We start from the raw sequence: 20,059 nt of genomic DNA, 5'->3' as shown, positions 1-20,059 counted from the left end.
GTTGGAGATTTGAAGTTTTCCAGATATTTTTTAATTGTTTCACATCCACAATTAACTGTTGTTTATATTATACATATACCATACATTAGAATTAAACACATATAGATAGCTTTATGTTGTTTCAATAACTTGAAACGTTTTAACGACTAATAACGTCCTGTAATGTTTCGAAGGTGAACAAGCTGAAAAAAGAATTTAGGATGAAAATGACGTCTGCCCCGCAAAAAGTCGTAAATGTTTGTGAGGCGATCGACATGGACAAACTTAATGAATATTACCCCATACATCAAAAAGTGCACAAAAATAATAAATTGGAAGCGTCCATTCAGCCGTCCGTCGATAAAGAAAACATTAAAAATGTCCCCAATGATGATGATTTTGTCACGAAAAAAATGTATAAATCTGAAGCAAATCCAAAAAGTGTTGTTAAAATGCCAGAAGGAACGGATCAAATTAATCCTAAAGCCTGTCTGTTGCAAGTTCCTACTGCTCTGCTGCAGTGTATGCTCAAGTCGGCTGCCATCAACCGTCACCATCACGTTCGCGACTCCCGAGCAGTTGCAACTGACGCTTTGCAAGAACCGCAACAAAAGCAAGTTGATTGTTCAAAAATTTCCAAAAAAACATCCTTTTCTAAACAGCAAAATAATCTTCAAACTGAGCAACAACAACAACAGCCTCATTCTTTACTCAACCAACAGCAGAACAAACTTCATCACTTATTTGAACTCTTCCAAGCACAGAAAGCTCAACAGCAACTAACAACTTCTATAACTGACCAACCAACCAAACAACCGTTACAGTTGCAGAAAATACGCCAGATGCAACAGAAAGGAAAACAGCATCCACAACAACCATTGCAACAACTTCAGCAACTACAACCACAACAACTACAACAACAAATCCAACTACAGCAACAACAAATGCAGCAGCAACAACAGCAGCAACAACAACAGCAGCTCATACAAGAGCAACAGCAGAGACGTCAGCGACAACAGGAAAGATATCAATCAGAAGATCCAGAGGTAGCAGCGGCTCATTTAAAACAAACTATCCATCCGCAACGACGTAGAGTCTCTATAGAAAGTCCTATGTATATCAAAAAGAAACAATCAGAAAAAGTACGATCAGATGGCAGAAGCATGTTGAAACCAGTTGCGCTGTACAACAAACAACCAAATGATCAAACAGAAATGATTTTAGAACACAACAAGCGCGATTTCGATCAGGCTTCTAACCATTATAGGAATATTTCGTCTCCAGCAGAAACTAATTTTGTGCAAGTCAACAATTGCAAACCAAAGAATTCTGAGAACGTTAAGTACAGTGAGATGATTAAGAAAAAAATTGCGCCTTTTAATAAAGCTCCCTGCCATTTTGTCAGATCTGCCATTCATTCAATCACTCCAATCAAAATGAATAAATTAAATAACCACGTGGAAGGCGAGAATGATTTTGAGAAAACTAAAAGAACTATATCAAAATTTGTTAAGATAAAGCAAAAGAAAAATGATTCGATGGAAAAGATTGATAGAGAAGCAGACAAAAATCTAATTCACAACCGCCAATTGAGCGCCGGTGATAGCAACAAAATTATTAATACGGTCCGCTCTGAACATGCCATAAAACAGTGCAACGCATCAGAACAGTTACTGGAAAATGAAATGAAAAAATTCCTCACCAGTTCAATAAAAGTAAATGAAAAATTCATTGGAGCTCATTGCAAAACTAATGCAGTCTTGGAGCTGAACAATTCAAAAACTGGAATGAGCGTTGAAGAGGACGACGCGATGACCGATGAAATGAAAAATAGTGAGGATGATAAAGCCGATGACAGCAATGATGATAGTGATGAAGACAGTAATGATGATAGTAGCGGTGATAGTGATGATGATGAAGAAGATGAAAGCAAAAATAAAAGCTCAAATAGTTACAATGACAACAATGTTAATGAGCGAAAATCTATTAAAAGCCACACCAGCTTGAACGATTCTAAAAAATTAGAGAACTCAGTAAAAATGAAAAACAGTTTGGTTACTCAGTTTTCAGAAAAAACTGCGCCAAGTGTCAAATTGGAAGTGCCAATTGTCAGTAACAAAAATGAAAGAAATTGTTGTCAATTGCAGGATATGAAACAAACTATAACAAAAAGTGAAACATCAGATGACGATAACGGTGATGAAAGTTCAAATTCGGATGCAGATCAGACAAGTGGCAAAGTATCTCCAAAACAACAACGCACTGGACACAGAGATAGCACTGTTCAAACAATGAAAATGAATTCAAGTCAAATTGATGAAGCAAGAAAAGAAGATAAGCCAATGGAGTCAGTGCAAAAAAGTCAGCACAAAATGTTAAAAGAGGTTGAGAAACAACAACAGCGACAACTAATGCAACAACAACTTAAGTTTAATCAAGCAACAGGGTATTCGATTGAGAACCAAAATTCAAGCAAACAAATACATACAGTTGTCAGCCGAAATTTACACGAAAATGAGAAGAAGGACAAACAATGTCACAATCACAAAGAATTAACGTCAAATGACAGTAAAGCAACGATCGTAAATAAAAAAAGTCATGAAAAATCTAGCACAAAAGAACGCAGTGTCACTCCTGATTCCACGTATGCAAAACTGGAATCTATAGCATCAACATTCATCAACCTAGATCAGACAATTACTAGCAAAACAATGGACGCTGATTTGGGTGATAGCGACATCGAGCATACATCAAAATCTGAAATAAAATTTAACGTAACTAAAAAAGCATCAAAACAAGTTGACAGCAGAGAGTCAGTGGAAAACGATAAGACGTCAACATTGTTGACGAAAGTAGCCAGCTCATCTCACCGCACAGTAAACAAATCTACAAAGCCTAGCAACTCATTTTCTAACAAAAGTGGTATAGCAAATAACTCTCAATTTCAAATTATCTCTAACGAAAAATGTATGAAACCATCGAAAGAGATTGAAAAGCAAATGAAAGAAACTACATCAAAAACTACAATAAAATTAAATTTTGAAAATGCTTATGAAGGGTCTAAATTGATAGCTCTTGAACAAAAACATTCAAATATAAACAAAACTTCAAAAGATGCAGGAGACACAAAAGTTGTTAAAACAAAATCGAAACAATTATATTCGCCCGCCAGCACAACGCATTCCGTCGAGTGTAGTAGATCCATTCAAGAATTCAAAACAAAACACAACGTCATTTACGCCATTCCAACAGTCAGGTACGCAAAGGCTCATCGAACCATTGAATCGTTGAACAACGTGCCGACCAGCATCAGGATCATCCTCTCATTGACGGCAGGTGGGACATCTTCCGCTCAATCATCGCGTAAGAAAAATGAGGATGATTCGACGTTAGGCACCTCTACTCTTACTTCAGCTCCATCTAAAAAGTTGAACGTTACTGAAGAGGAGATATTGCGTAAGACGTTTCTTCTTGGAAATGAGCACGATGACTTTCGAATGAGGAAGAAATCTGAACTGGACAAAACTGCCACACTACACGACAAAGACAACCCAAAATGTAGCAATGGCAAGAGCAATAGCATTCAAGGTAAGACAATCTTTATGGACGAAGATGAGATTAAGAGCGATTCTAAATATTTAATCGAAGCCAAACTCGCGTACTTAGCGCAGTCTAAAAATCAGTTGAAGTCAAGCTCGTCCAGTTATTTAAAATATTTCAATGATGAGGTCAATCGCAATTTTGTTGACGAAAATTTGATATCGTCTCGATGCCCTGCATATAACATAAATGATACCTACTCTGAAAGTCGATCCAACTACAGTTACGATCGTCCTTATAATAATAAGAGCAAATATTTGGGCTTGGATGAGGAGATCCAGAACAAATACCTCTTTAAGTCGCTAGATGAGAGGCGTTCGAAGGTCAACCCATTTTTGAAGACAGGTCACAACTTGATACCCTCACTATCCGATCAGTCGTTGAACAGCCCGACCGATGATGGCCAATATAATTATTCAAACGTTATTTACAGAAAAAATTTTCAAAGCCAGCCTTTTGAATTTAACAAATCGAAATCGGTAGGAGAGTTCCAGGCCAAAACGGAACCAGATATTTACCAGACGTCGTCCATCAATCAGCCTTATTATAACCATGAAAGTGAAAATTTTCATTCTAAAAGTTTTCCAAACACGTCTATTCAAAATTCTCTATATCGCGCATCACCCGCTTGTCAAAGTTATCTGAATCTAAGCGAACAAGACCAAATGTTGCATCAACCGTATCAACAGAATGCCCCTTCGTCAGTAAATCGGTATGTTAATAATAATTATTACCAGCCACATCAGCTGAGCCAATACAATTCCGAGCCACAACAACTACCAATAAATTATTGGCTGCAGGAGCACCAATACAATCAGCAGCAGCAGCAACAACAACAACTACAAGCACAGAATCAACAGTATCAGCAACTTCACGATCAGCCGTACCCACAACTGCGCAATCACCAGTTTCAGCAGCAACACTTGCCGCAGCCCATGCAATCCCACAGCGAGTTCCTGGCTTCGGTTGAACTTATCACAAAAAAAGGAAATAATTGCACTGTTAATCAGTATGAAAATTTTCAAAAACCTTTTACGATAGTTGCACCTCATAAGGAGCCCTTACTTTCAAACAACGTTCATTTTAAGCCGCAGAACAGCAGCTTGCCTAAAGTCGTAGACAGCTTAATGCACAGCAAACAAGCTACCAACGACGTTATGAACAGTAACGAGGTTTTTTCATATTTAAACCACAGCGCAGCCAACAAGACGAGGAGAAACCAGAGTACCATCTCTAGCTATGAAAACAACGTGCGGAAAAACAAAAATATACACGTGGTCAAAAGTACACAAGTTCCTGGCAACAAATTTGAAAGATTCACTCCGTTAACTCGCAAATTTGTGCAAAATAAGATGCTGAAAGATTGTTTTGGCAACAATGACACCGTTACATCTTTTACCATCTACAAACAAAAATACAATTATCAATTCCCTCAAGAGCAGGCTTGGTATGAAAGCAAATGAAAAATTTTTGTTTCAATTTGACTAAATATTTTTTAGTTAAACACTTATTTTTCATTACATATGCAGCAACAACTTTTTTAAAATTAAACAAGAACTTTCAAAGATTAAAAGAATCAAGCAGTTTGTTTTTTTTTTGCTCTAACAATTAAATGAAAAAGACCGGCTACAGAGCGGATCTTTATTTCTATAGTTTGAATGCCTTAATTTCAGTAATTTTTATGGTGAGGAAGTTGAATGTTCTGAAAGGATAACCTGAGCAAAGAAATCTTTTAAAGTACAAAAACAAACCAAAAGTTTTAATTTTATGAAAGGATGAAAGCGTGATTTCTAAACAACTCAGTCAATCTGTTGAGTGCTTTCAAATATTCGATACCAATGTGGATGGTTGGGTTGGTAGGATTCATCATAAAAGTAAACGAAATAGAAAACTTATATCTCAAAGTTATTACGTTGGACCATAATAAGATTTTTTACTTAAAACTTGAAATGTTTAAAAACTAGCTTTCCGTTAAAGCAAAGTCGAACACAGCGTATATAAGTTCAGGCAAAAATTCTAAAAAAAGTGACAATAATCATAAAATAAACTGCATGTTTTTTTAGGATATTATTTTTGTAGCTTACAAACGATATAATGAGAAAGTTGTGGTTGGTTTTATAACTTGGATATTGTGATCTGCACGGAACAGTTTGTGAGGAACAAGGTTAAAATAGAGTAGGACTCCAATCAATCCATCGGAACTTACAAACTAATTTTTGCCGACACCAAAAACAAGAACAACTGAGTGTACAGTACACATTGCAGGGAAATTAATTTTTCGGAAAATATCTTAGCATATCATTTGGCTCGCCATGATTGCCATAAACGCTTACACAAGGATTAAAAAATATTGACCAAATAATTGCGGAAAAGTTTTGAAAATTGTATGGTCTAACATGAATATAAGTTTAAGCAGACAACATAAACATTTATTTACCGATGATTAGTTTCCCGATCGTCATCTTACCAACCAATATCAGTAATACGTACAAATATCTATTTCACTAGACACAAGTTGTATAAATTTTATTCATACGAAAGGAACATGTATGTGTTTTATGAAATGAAATAAAGTTTCATGTATGAGCAGCATGTACATTTAAATGAAAAATCTTCCATGGGCTGAAAATCGATTTTAACAATGAAAGTTCTGTGTTATATTATAATTACATATAAGTACATACATTACATGAAGATAAACCAAGGTTCACGCAAATTAAAATGCATTGAAGTCTTTTTTTAGACTGATACAATTTAAAGTAAAAAAAGTTTTGGAAAATCGTTTAAAAAATTTTACAAAAAATTTTGAAGAAGAATTGCGTACAAGCACTCTTCAATAAATAAACAAACAATGATGACGATGGTGAAGATGATGATGTTGATGAGGAGGATGGTGATGGTGAGGATGAAGATGATGACGACGATGATTGTGTTGATGAGGAAGATGATGATGGGGTGAGACAAATAAAAACATGTTGAATGTATCAACATAATTTGTCAGTTGTCAGTTAAAATTCATTTTAAATAAAAAAATAATAAAAAATAAAAGTGAATAAATAACTAAAGGAATAAAGAATTAAATGAATGAATAAACAATATACAAAGCGATGGATTGTTACAACAAGACAAACTAGTTTAGCATAATGTTTGCTGCTTGTAAAGTTATCTCAAGTGTTGTGTGAGTGTTGGTTTGTGCGTTTGTATATGTGCCTGCCTGTGTGTTTGTTTGTGTGTTTGGATATATGAGTACCTGTTTGTATGCGTGCATTTGTGTTTGTATATTTGTCTGTTTATGATCATTTCTATCATTAATTTTAGAATAAATATATATCATATATTTATCAATTTTAGTGTTTTTATTTGAAGAACGTTCAATTAACAGTAGTCAATTATGCAAATTGTATTATAACTCGTGTGTCAAGCAACTTTCAGTTCAACCTACTTTAGTAGAACTTCAAAGAAAAACTTACAATCGTTTGGATTCGTACATTTTTTGAACATGTTCTGTGAAAATGCATAACTGACAAACATACAAACATACATATATACATACATACATCAGGAACAAACGAACCATTCAAAAGAAGAACATTACTCGCTGATGCATCTCGTCAAACTCGTACGAAATTCAATTATTCAATTGACGCCAACATTGAATGACAGTAAAACTTTAAAAAAATATTTTTAATGTTTAGTAGATGATAATAATGAAAATATTAATAAGCAATAAGTTAGATTTTAGGTAGGCTTACAGAACATGAAATCACATAATTAAAAGCCAACACCAAGAAGTTGCTTAAGAGAGGTTTAAGGTGTGGAGAAGAAAATTTCAGCATTGTCATAGAAGCCAATGTTAAACGAAAGAAGAAATGAAAGAGTGAGTGAGTGAGTAAATAAGTGAATAAATAAGTGAATGAATAAATAAATTAATGAAACAAAAAAAAACGAAAAGATCCGACAGACAAATGAATAGCGAATGAATTAAAATATTACGAAACATTGACGAAATTGTGAAATGGCAAATTAATTTATAAACAAATTATAATATAGAAACTTATAAATTTCCCAATTGATAAATTATGAAATGAAAAATTCGGAAAAAGTTCTCAAGCTCCTTAATATGAGTTTCATCTCCGTTTGAGTGATCGTTTGGATGGGTGGAGGAAAATGAAATACACGCGGTTGGCTGGCTGGCCGACTGGTTGTTTCAAATAAATGAACAGTTTATATTTATTGAAACATCTCATTCGTACAGGCACGCACATCGAAATATTTTTAACATCTTATATTGGACTCTACTAAAAAACAAAAATTATGCCCATATTTCCAAGTATTGCCCTCTATCACAACAGAACTTCTTTTCATCGTTTATTATATGAAAAATAAATGTTAAATCTCACACAGTTACATATATACATATGTTGTTCATTTACTTTTATATTCGCTAACATATATAGCGGTAAAATAAAACATTGGCAAAAAGTTGAATGAATAAATTAATAAATAAATAACTGTATAATATCAAGAAATATCAGTTAATCATTTGGTCTTTGTGTGTGTAGGTAGAAATATATTGTGAAGGGGACCAAGGTGAGTCACTGTCGACCAAATATTTAACTTGATAGACGTATTTACAATTAGCTTCAAGATCTTCTAACACCACCATGTTGTCCTTCAGATTTCTGTTCACCCACGGTTGCTGGTTGCCGTGATGCGAATGTTGGTAGTTCTGCTCTTGTTTCTTGTAGCGGATCTTGTAACTCTTCGGCCGCTCAACCGTCTGACAGTTGTTTCCACCTTCGTTGTTGTGGACAGATGTCGCCGGTTGATTGGCAGGCCACGTTATGAAGGCGTTGACCTTCACCTGTAAAATGACCTTGAAATCTATTTGCACGTTACTCGGACGCGCTTTGTAAGTATCATCTGAATCGTCGGGGTAGGCTAGAGTCTGTTTTCTTTTTCGTTTAGCAATGATTTCAGGCGATTGATGTTGTGAGTGTGTCGCGTCTTGCTGGCGGTCAAACTCGCTCTCGTAATCGTCATCGTACTCTTCGTCGAAAGCATCTCGATCACTCTCCTCAATGTCTTCTTGGTTATCTTCGTCGATGTCTTCATCAACTTTTTTTTCTTCGTTTGAAGGAGGATTAGGGGCATCTGAATGCGTTCGGGGAAAATAGTCGGTAAATTTTAACACAATTAAAATAATTAAAAAATTTGAACCGTTATTACTTTCAACTTTTTATATTAATTATTATTTCATAAAAAAATCCTGTTATCAGGATAATGACAAGAAATAAGAACAAGAACAAATACCGATAGTTTTCTTGGCTTGAAATTTGATGATGTCTGATTTAGGTCCATAACCGAAAGCATTTTTGGCTTGAACCTGGAAAAAGTAACTGTTTCCGAGAACCAGGTTTTCAATGAGGACTTCAGTTTGTTGGCGAACTGATACGATCTGACAGTCTCCGTGAATGGCGTCTAACTTGTCTGTGTATCTAATCTCGTAATCTGCGTGCGATTCATGTTGACGTGTGATCCACCGGAAAGAAATTTCATATTTCAAAACAATTATTTTAAATTGATCGTATAACAATTGCATACATTCCATAATTTCCAATAAAGTACGGCAAATTAAAAAAATAGTTTTCCCTTTTAAAACAATTATTATGTTTGCGCTTGTTTTTGAATTTTCATACTTAAAATAAGTTATCGTTAAACACATTGAAACATCAATCACGTATGGGAAATGTGATGGATGTTTGTACCAGTCACGTTGGCATTGACACGTTTTGGAGGTTTCCATCTGACGACGGCGGTCACCAGTTTGTTCTGTTCATCAACGTTCAACTCATGAACTGTCACATTTCTTGGCTGAGAACCTGGAGCTATATACAAAAAAATTTATTTCATCAACGAGTGCATCGAATATTGGGGCTAAAATTTCAGCCGTAAGTTTTAATCGAAAAAAATTAAAAATTCGTTATTCATCTCATAAAACGGTTTAAGCCAAAGTTTACACTTTAGCAACGGAATTTTAATTTTATTTAAGCTTCGTGTATAACTTAAAAAATGATTACGAATGATTTAGGTCCATAACCGAAAGCATTTAAATTTATTAGGATACACGAACCTGTTTCCAACGTTCTTTCAGATACGACTGCTGAGAAATTACTTCTGTGACCCTCGTTGTCAGTCTTCACCTTGAAATCGTACTTTGTCGCTGGTATCAAATTGCTTATAACAACCTAAAAACGACATTTTTTTATTAAGATTAAAATATTTATAGTTTTATAATTTTAAAATAAGTGAGACGTTTTCACCTATTCAAATGTGTAAGTACTGCTCACAAATGATAAATTGCTCAAAATTGATAGCAATTGATTTTTTGTTGCAAATAATAAAATGAAATAAAAAAAAACCTGCAATTTCCTAAAAGTTTCAGTTTTCTCTAAAGTTTTTCCAGTGAGGGGGTTGATGTAGGAGTACTCGACGACGTAGTACCTGGCGTCGTCTGGTACTTGGGAAGTGGGAGGAAACAGGGAAGGGTCAGTCCACTCCAGCATTATAGTTGTCGGTGATATCACTTTTGCTCGGAGGTTTGTCGGGATGGGAGGCGTGTCGTAACCTTTGCAGTGTTGGTGGATGATGTTTAATAATTATGAACAAAAAAAAAGATAGAAGATGACGAATGATGCTAAATGGCACAAAAGGATGGTGAGATGTATTGAAAGAGATACTTTGATATTTTTTAATAACGCAATAGTGAATGGATCTGAATGATAATAATGAAAATGTTTGAAAATTTGTGGAATCTAAATAAATATACGGTAGTTATTTGTTAAGGGATGTGACTATAAAGACGTTCATGTTTGGCACTTTGCGCAAAAACTTTGAGATAAACTTGAGTATTGTTTACTGTGGATTTGCATGCATTCAAATGCATCTCAGGACAATCATTTGTTCAGCAATGAGGCAGAGTAAATACAAAAAATGAGTAACGTCGGTTGACCCCGAATGCCTGTTTACCTTTATTGAATATATTGAATAATTTTAACTGAACGGGAATTATTTAAAAAAATTTTGAAAAATTTTGATTAACTTTAAAAAAAATGTTCTAAGTATCTATAATGATGTTGTATGTGAATGATGCTGATGGAAGATGAGGATTCTTATTTCTCGGTGGATTTTGAATGATAATGGATGTTTTGAATGATGTTGGATGATGATAAAAATATGATGATAACAAATGACAGTGAATGGCAGTAAATGGAGATGAATGGTGATTAATGTTACTAGAATAACATTGGATGATAGTGAGCGTTGGTAAAACCTATTGACTAATGTTGGATGGCGATGGAAATATTAAATAATTCGGTCTGAGTTTGAAACAGCATCAATCAAGTATGTTAAAATACTTTTGACGATAACGAATGAAAACGGATGGTGATGAATCATGCTGAATGGTAGTGAACGTCAATTTTGAAATGTCAAAACAAAAATGTTCACTCTCAAGGTCTGTTTCGTTTAAACGTAAAAATTGAATACGTTTCTTTTGAACAAACCATATTTTTATAGATTGAATAATTTCATTTAAAACAACCAAAATACTGTACAAGAGTACAATTTTTAAAATAAATATCTATTTAAATAAATAATTAATTAATTCAAAAAATTTTTGAATCGAAATAAATATATGGCAGTTATTTGTTACGGGATGTGACTATCAAGACGTTAATGTTTGGCACTTTGCGTTGAAGCATTAAGATAAACTTGAGTATTGTTTACTGTGGATTTGCATGCTTTCAAATGCTTCGCAGAACAATCATTTGTTCAGCAATGAAGCAGAGTAAATAACAAATTGAGTAACGCTGGTTGACCCTGAATGCCTGCTTGCCTATGTAAATGCTTTTAATTAATTTATTTTCTGTAAATTGCGTTTACCACATTTCAATCTTGTATTTAATTTTGGAAACTCTATAATCGGCAAGTCCAATTCAAATCATTATTTTCAGAAGGTAATTTTATTATAGTTAAATGAATAATTTTTCAAAACAATAAGTTAATTAATTTGTAGTCAGCAGCACAACGAAGTAGATGCATTTACATACACACATGTACTATGTTTATTTACTTGCTAGCTCACAACAAATAATTTTCTTCCACCTAACAAGTTTAAGACATTTTTGTATATGTATCAATGTGTGGGCATGTATGCATGATGCAAAAATACTGCTGACTAAATAAGTAATATATATATATATATATATATACATACATATATATATATATATATATATATATATACCAAAATTTTAGCTACCGTTTGAAATATTGAAAAGCTCAATCGTAAACTTTCAAAAGCTAAAAAAATTTGGTAGATTTTATCAAATGTTGCATCAATTATGGTGTCTTTCCAGCCTATATATATATATATATATATATATATATATATATATGTTTTTATATACGTAACTAAATAAATATATATGTATATATAATTATATACAATTATATATACATATATATACACCACATATACCCTTACATGTCAATGTTAATTAGTGAATGCGATTGCAACAGTGTGTGACTTTGAGTGTACGACACAAAGACATTGGAATGCTTGTTATGCGTGTAGTCAGTTCATCTCTCACAATGCAACCTGACATTAAGAACTCATACACACACTGACACATTCATTCAAGTATGTGTGTATGTGTGCGTGTATGTGTGAGTGGTGTGTGTTTGTGAATACGCTGTTTGTGTGAATGCATTTGCAGATGTGTTTTTATGTGTCTGTGGGTGAATTATTGTCTGTATGTCAAGTGAAGTCAATTTGTTTTGAGGTTATGCTTTTTTTCACATGCTTAAGATTTATTTGTAGCAAATTTTACACGAATTATTTATACATGAGTGAATTAGGATGAAGTTGAAAAATGTGGCAGAAGACCTTTCTCTTTGACAGTGTTGATGAGTTCCATGGCTGGTGGACCGCGTACGTTGTCGTTGTGGAAGGCTCTCAACGTTATCAGATACTGGGTGTTCTTCTCTGCAGGTTCGTTTTGTTTGCATTTTAATTCTTCATTTAACTTACACGGGTTTGTGTTTTTGGAATGAAAGCAAGGCATTTTGAAGAAACATAATTATATTATAAATGTAGAGACTCAACAAGTGGACACCAACTTAGATTTCTGATGGTGATGTTTCGTTGTGTGACGTCGAGGTACTGCCAGTTCACATCAGGTACCCCCTCGCCATAGCCCACTATGTAACCGCGGATTGCAATGGAACTGTTGGGAGGTTCCCACGCCAAATATATCGAATCGGCATTCCCTTTAAAGTTGACGATCGCTGGCTTTCCGATATCTGCAAGCAAATGTTTGAGAAGCAATGTGAATGAAATGTTACTTAAACGTGCTTTTTGTTTGTTTTATTTTTAACTAAAGTTTTTTATTTCACTCAATTACATTATTCAAATTCAAAATCTAAATTGATCAATTTTTAGATTTGTTTAAATTAATTATTACAATACCACAATTATAAAAATAATTAACGTGATGACTATCAAATTGAAATCTGAAGATGCTTGAGCGTAGAAACCTGAAAGATGTGGATCAGGTATTGTAACGGTCAGCCTCTTGCTCGTCTTCACCTTCCCGTCACACTGGACACTGATGAGTCTGATGTGGTAGGTAGCGTTGGGCAGCATGTACTGGAGGGTGATCGTATTTCGAACGCCGCTGACCTCTCGTACCTGTGGCTTCTTTGCTCCCTCCTGCTTCACTCTGACTTTGTAGCCGATGATGGGACAGCCAGGTTTGTTGGTGTGCTGTGGCAGGTTTCTCAGGACAACAGTCTGTTTGGTAGGATGAGATTGGATTAGTTGAGATGATAATCGCAATGATGACGATTGGTGCATAGGAGTTTGAGGACGCCATGGCAATGAATGTTTTTTAGTCACCTTGTTCGTTCGTTTGTGTTACTGAATTAAAAAAATTTCACGCTGACTGCATGACAGCAGCTGCTTGGCGTGAGATTTTAATGGCCACCACTAACTGATATTATGTAACAGTGTCTTGGGATTTGATTTCTTAAAATAAACTTCTGCGGATTGTACGTAGAAGTTTATATTTAGTGTGTCTAATATAAACCTGGGTTTATATATATTCAATATAAAATATTGAATATAGTTTGAACAAACAATGTTAAGTAGGCAAGCATTTGTTGTTTTGTGTTGTCGCAATTTTAGATACATAAATTGTAATAAATTCTGATGTAGTATGCCCTGTATATAAAATATGAAATAAATTTTTCAGTGTCTTTATTATCGTTGTTTGCAATATATTAATTTTAATAAAACTTTAAATCTGATAAAATATGTTCACTCCGTGCAATCAAATGATGTCACGTCAATCAGATACGACGACGATTACGACTGAGACTAACAATTTAACGCATTTGCACGCAACAACCTCTTAATTAAATATTATAGCTTGTATATGTGCTATTCAGATGACAATTGCACAACTCCGATCAATCTCTATCTGGCGGCGAATAAATTCCACGCATTTTAAAAATTGTTACAAACACGTTAATGATAAATAAACGCATTTGTTTACGGCATGTGATATGCTGGTATCGTTCAATCGTAGGTAAGGTATAACATAACAATCGTATTGATAGTTTGAATATTATTATGGATGTGGATGTATGTTTTGTATGTTTGTCTGTGTGTGTATGCACGTATGCATGTATATTTGTTTGTATGTATGTTCGCAGGTTTGTATGTACTATTTTTACATGTTAGTATGTGTATAAACACCAAAAACAACATTCAACGAAAAAACTTATCAAAGTCCCAACTGCAATAAACAACAGTTAATACAACCGCCATAATTTGAGCCATACAAAAACAACGACAACAACAAAACACGCACACACAAGTAAAATATTTTTAAGAGACTTTTGAGGCTGTTGAAGTTTAACATTTACTGGCTAACATTAATTAAATAAGAAATTGGAAAAACAAACAAAAGCATCCACTGTAAACAACAACAACAAAAACCATCAAAAACAACAGGAGCAGCAACAACAACAACAAGAGTAACATCAACAACTGCAAAACTATCAACAACAATAAAGGCAAGAGAAACATACCGTCCCATTGATGTCTGGAATCAATGGCTTCATTGACTTCTGGTTCTTCGTTAGAAAAAGCGATCCGTCTGCGATGGAAAAAAATGTAAATATTATAACAATAACGTAAATGCTTTACAACGCAATTCTGAAATTCATCTAAGTAAATCTAACAACAATCATTCATGGAAAAAAATTTTCCCTAAACAATATCCTCTTTATATGGAAGTTAATTTGAAACACATTGACACAATTTTCAAAAACTATTGTTGGTAAAAGAAACTTTTTCGAGTCAAGGGATCGTCATTATTTTTCTGCACTTGTGAGCAAGTTTGTAAACAGCACGATGTAGTAAATATTGTTGCTGGGGCGATGAAAAAGAAGAGTGTGGTGTGGTGTTTAAGTTACTCCGACAATGATTAACAACAATGAATCAGTTGCACGATCACAATCTCAGCGCAAATGGAAAGATATTTTGCTTATGGGAATATTACTTTATAATTTCCATGCGTTTGTTAATTTTTAAATGTTTATTATACAAATTTAATGTTTAAAATGCCTATGTACTATGTGCGAATTGAGTGTGTTTGTGTCAAGTCAATAGAATGGATCCAACATATGTTCTGGTTAGGTAGGTCCTTTCTCGTGTTACATGGGCGTGTCTTTCTTCAGGGTTTAGTGTTTGTGTTTCATGATTTGTTGGTTGGTTGGCTGGTTGGTTGGCTGGTTGATTGGCTAGCTGGTTGGCTGGCTGGTTGGTTGGTTGGCTGGCTGGTTGGTTGGTTGGTTGGCAGTTTGTCGGTTGTTCCGTATCAATCAGGTTTGTTTTTAGAAAAGTTTTGTTTTTTGTATTCACTATCCAGTGGCAGAAACATTTTTACAAATGAATTTTGATTGATGAATTTTTTTCGTTTCAGGTTTCTAAAACAAGAAACAAATTGTAAAAAATTTTAAATTGCAAAATTTTAATAAATATATCTAAAGTTTAAAAAGTTGATCTTATTTTTTCCCAAAATGATATTGATTAGTTAGTTCGCAGTTAAATTTTTCACAACTTGTGTTTCTCTCACTCTAGATTTTAAAAAATTATTCTATTTTATGATCAGAAAAACGATTTTCAGTAACAGGCAAGCGCAGACTATAAAGGTGAGAGCACATGTAAGACGATGCATGCAATCAACGCCACGTTTTTAAATCGCACGCATCATTGAATATAAAAACAGGGTAAGTTTTTGTCTGGTCTCAAAATTAAATTTTGAAACCCATGATAGTATCACGATTCATTGGTATTCGTACAAGAACAATGTGCACATATTAAATATAATATCGCTCAGCATCATACCAACCAATTAGATATTCCTACGTATGATGGTCTCAAAATTGAACATTTTTTGATTTCTTTTTCCTGTCTGAATTCTTGAGTTCAAACCATTCTATAAACAGAACTTTTCGTATATTTTTATTACAAATTTCACCAAAACCCATTCATATCTTATTGTGGAGTACATTAATTTTTTGGAGGGAACTTCAAGTTGCGTTAGATGGGAGTTCAAACACTGTATCCTCCTCTAATCAATTCCCAGCTTAACCTTGCGTGTTCATGAATAAGAAAATAAATTAACTCATCAGTAGGACAAATGCAAGTGCTTCCGTCGGTCTGTGAGTCTGCTCTACCATTTAATATAAGGAGCATGTATGTGTGCATGTGTGTGCGTGTTGTGTGCGTGTTGTGTGCGTGTTCACTGCGCTAGCTTCTTTCTATGGGAAGAGGACGCTAATATGTCAAACCATTACAACAAACGTCAGAAAAATATTTCTTCTATGTTGGTCAATTTTTCAAGCCTATATCGAGCTCGACTTATAAGAGTGGGCTGGAAGGCTCTCATGTTTAAGCGCTGAGTAAAAATCTTTCAATTGTTCAGTATTTATTATTTTAGCTTTTGCTAGGATGGGTTGATGAGTTTATGATTGTATGTTTAATCTTTTTTTTCCTGTTTTCAGCTGAAAGGTTTGCTTGTTTATTTTCAATGTTGAGGCATTCATCATGTTTTCCTTTGACACAAATAATAATTTGTTTGTTGCAGGCATGCATGCATGCTGCGAGTGGATGGAACTGTTTGACACGAAAGAGTTGTTTGTTGTGGGGAGAGATTTTTAAATGGCTCGTGAATTAGATAGCTCAATTGCAATTCTAATTGTTAACGTTAGAAATACGGATATAAAAATTTTAGTCACAAAACGTTCAAAGTAAAAAAAAATTTTAATTTAAAAAAATCTTCAAAATAAAAATTATTTAAACGTTTCATTTTTTATCTTGTGATTATAATGTTTAAATTATTTGAAAAAAAAAATAAAACATTAATAAACAACATGAAATAATTAGAAAATTTTGCGAAAGTTATAGCAGAAAAATTTTCATACAAAGTAAATAATCATTTGCTTTAATTATTTTCTTCATTCATTTACTGCATTAAATGATTTTTAAAACAAAGGTGAATAAAGAATTTTAAACAAAGAAAATTAACCCATCTTGTTAAAGATCAAAGATCTGAAGAGAGCAACAATTAATTAATTAGTTATATCTGAGCGGAGATTCTACTAAAAATTTAAGACAGTTTATAAAAATATACAAAGGCTTCACCCTTTAATATTTACAAACACGCACGCACGCAAGCACACACGTTGTTATTTTGCGTCTGAATTTGTTATTCATAACAACAACAGCTGCAACCGAGTAAAACTCATTGAAACCAGGCATTTCATATTTTTATCACCCATTGAAAAAGCGAGCTGAATTTCAGAAGTCAATATATTAAGACGTGTTGAAGGGAGTTTTATTAAGAGGCGTTGAGAGGATTAGCATGAAAAAACGTGCAGACAGGCGGGAATATAATCATGTCCATACAATGAAGATAAGCTCTCGTATTAATCATGCATTTGTAACTAGGGGCCACTCTGCAAAAAATTATTTGAAAATTATCTAAACCAATATTAGTAAAGGACTTTTTTAACAAAAAGAGCATTTCGATTTTAAAATTTTGATAAAATTTTTAAAATAAAAATTTATTTTTACTTATGAATTAAGAAAGAAAGCTTCTAAAAATCAAAGAATTCAGCAAACGAAATGTTGGTATATAAGGTATCCATGCTTGCTGGATGAAAGGATGTTTGCAAGCTGGAGAGCGAGCATAGTGAGACAACATGTGTTGTTTGTTCAGGCGTTCTTTTGTTATGAGTTGGAATGATTTGAAGGCTGCGAAAAAAGGAGCAGCGGTTGCCAACGTAACATTGATTCAACCGCATCCACCTAACACACGCCGACTGCAATGTATTAATCATCCTTATCTTCATACTCGCAGTAGCTCTTTATATCAACCAATCATTTTATGATTTTGCATGCTGGTTTTATTTATGTCTTTGGTTTTTCAGAAAATATTGAATCAAATCTGCATTTTCATTCAAATTTAATTGTAGTGTGAATTTATGTAATGATGATCAAGATTTCTAGTTTATTTTATGCTATCTGCCAAAATTTTTTTATCAAATTATACAGCTACAGAATTTTAGGTTATAAATTACAATTTCACCTAAACAAACTAAAAACAATAATAAAATGTTTTGTTTAAGATTATAAACGAGTCTGCCTCCAAACAGCGCAAAAGATATTTACATATATTTCAAGTCTGACTTCGTCCTAGCCTAGTACGTTGAGCAGATCATTCTGTTAGGAGCGCTCTATTCTGATCGATTGACATGACATCAACAACAGAACATCAAATCAATCTCCATCAATTTAATGTTATCTCTCTTTTTCTTTCTCTCCATCTTTCTCTCTCTCTCTCCCTCTCTCTCTCTTTCTCTCTCTCCCTCTCTCTCTCTCTCTCTCTCTAACGCTAAACTGAATTGGAATAATTCATCATTTTCCATTTTGCTTTAGTATTTAAAACCATCAATCACATACTCACAAATATGTTTAAAAATACCAATCATACAAGACCACACAAACATATTTTAAAATACCAGCCAATCTTATACTCACAAACATTTAATATTTTTCAAACAATCATTCATTTACACTAAACTACATGGTTTCTTGACTTATTTCCAAAATTTGAAAAATATCAAAGAATTAATTGATGAACAAGATATGTGAAAATTTTTTTCATATTGTATTTTATTTAAAAATCATTTATGAAAAATTTATACAAAACGATTTGTTAAAACGCCTTTATTACTATTTGGATTGGGATACTGTTTTGGTAATAAATAAATAAATAATATAAGAAATGAGCAAACAAACAAACGAACGAATAAATAAATAAACAGCTTCATTCTATGTATATTACCTAATATAGCATTACTTTACATCAACTTAAATGACGTTGCCTAATAAATTAATGTCTTAAATTATATGAAGTGAATTAGAAAAGATAAAATTTTGTTACATTTTGTTTTTGTTGCAAACTGAACTTACAAAAAAAACTTCACTTATTTATCCATTGAAAAAAAACCCATCATACATACATTAGTTGAGTTTAGGATTGCGTGTGTGTTAATAACAAATTGACAGACCATGTAGGCTTGAGTTCGTCTGTGTGTGTGTGTGTGTGTGTGTGTGTGTGTGTATGCATAAAGATCAGTATGTGTGTAAATGTTTTTCTAGTGTACTGTGTAGTGCGTGTGTGTATATTTAAGAGTATTTTTGTATAGGTATTTATACGTGTGAATGTATTTGTACAGTTGTTGTTTATGTACGTGTTCATGTGTATTTTTATGTATACACGGTGCATATTGTATATACGTAAAAATGTCAGTGTATGTATACATGTGTATACAAAATTGCATGTACGTACGTATTTGAAAGCTTAGAAAGTTAGTGTTAATGGTTTTTGATGATGATTGCACTCATCAATGCATGAAAACATGTAAGTTCGCCTGTAACGTAATCAATCTTCGCAACTCCTTTTCTTCTTTCACCACAAAAAAAAGATTTCTCTTTGAAAACTGCTACACGTTATTTTTCATTCATAAAAAATTACTCCTATAATTTATATATAATTTATTTAGTGCTTGATTTATCACCGAAGAGAGTTATATTCTTAGATATGTATGTATATATGTATAGGTATATACGTGTGTCTGTGTGTGTGCGTGCGCGCGCGTGTGTTTTTATTTAACTGAAAATATAAGTGTTAACACGTGTTTCTGCAGGTCTAAAAATTGTGTGTGTGTTTGCAAGAAAGTTGAAAAAATATCAAAAATTTACACATAAATAGTTTAATGGAAACAGCCAACTAACCAACCAACTAACTAACCAACCGACGAACCAACCAGTCAACCTACT

At 33.5% G+C, this 20,059-nt stretch overlaps 3 protein-coding genes across 3 annotated transcripts; 1 reads left to right on the top strand and 2 right to left on the bottom strand.

The window, feature by feature from the left end:
* Window positions 1–206: 206 nt before the first annotated feature.
* Window positions 207–5,042, top strand: HELRODRAFT_161437 (hypothetical protein; the record flags this gene model as incomplete). The annotated part of the gene is made up of 1 exon (XM_009021356.1): window positions 207–5,042. One exon carries the CDS (start codon window positions 207–209, stop codon window positions 5,040–5,042), a length of 4,836 nt encoding a protein of 1,611 aa, XP_009019604.1.
* Window positions 5,043–7,670: 2,628 nt separating this feature from the next.
* HELRODRAFT_188617 (hypothetical protein) lies at window positions 7,671–12,275 on the bottom strand (the record flags this gene model as incomplete). The annotated part of the gene is made up of 6 exons (XM_009021355.1): window positions 7,671–8,733; window positions 8,893–9,090; window positions 9,348–9,467; window positions 9,713–9,827; window positions 10,002–10,207; window positions 12,242–12,275. The coding sequence occupies 6 exons, from the start codon at window positions 12,273–12,275 to the stop codon at window positions 8,111–8,113; spliced, it is 1,296 nt and encodes a 431-aa protein (XP_009019603.1). The 3' UTR covers window positions 7,671–8,110.
* Window positions 12,276–12,497: 222 nt separating this feature from the next.
* HELRODRAFT_161435 (hypothetical protein) lies at window positions 12,498–16,103 on the bottom strand (the record flags this gene model as incomplete). The annotated part of the gene is made up of 6 exons (XM_009021354.1): window positions 12,498–12,628; window positions 12,763–12,945; window positions 13,180–13,435; window positions 14,737–14,804; window positions 14,999–15,079; window positions 16,079–16,103. The coding sequence occupies 6 exons, from the start codon at window positions 16,101–16,103 to the stop codon at window positions 12,498–12,500; spliced, it is 744 nt and encodes a 247-aa protein (XP_009019602.1).
* Between the last annotated feature and the right edge of the window lie 3,956 nt (window positions 16,104–20,059).

This window comes from Helobdella robusta (genome assembly GCF_000326865.2).
Source record: "Helobdella robusta unplaced genomic scaffold HELROscaffold_3, whole genome shotgun sequence".
Taxonomy (NCBI): Eukaryota; Metazoa; Annelida; class Clitellata; order Rhynchobdellida; family Glossiphoniidae; genus Helobdella; species Helobdella robusta.
The sequence above is the reverse complement of the archived record's forward strand: the minus strand, read 5'-3'. Positions and strand labels throughout refer to the sequence as shown.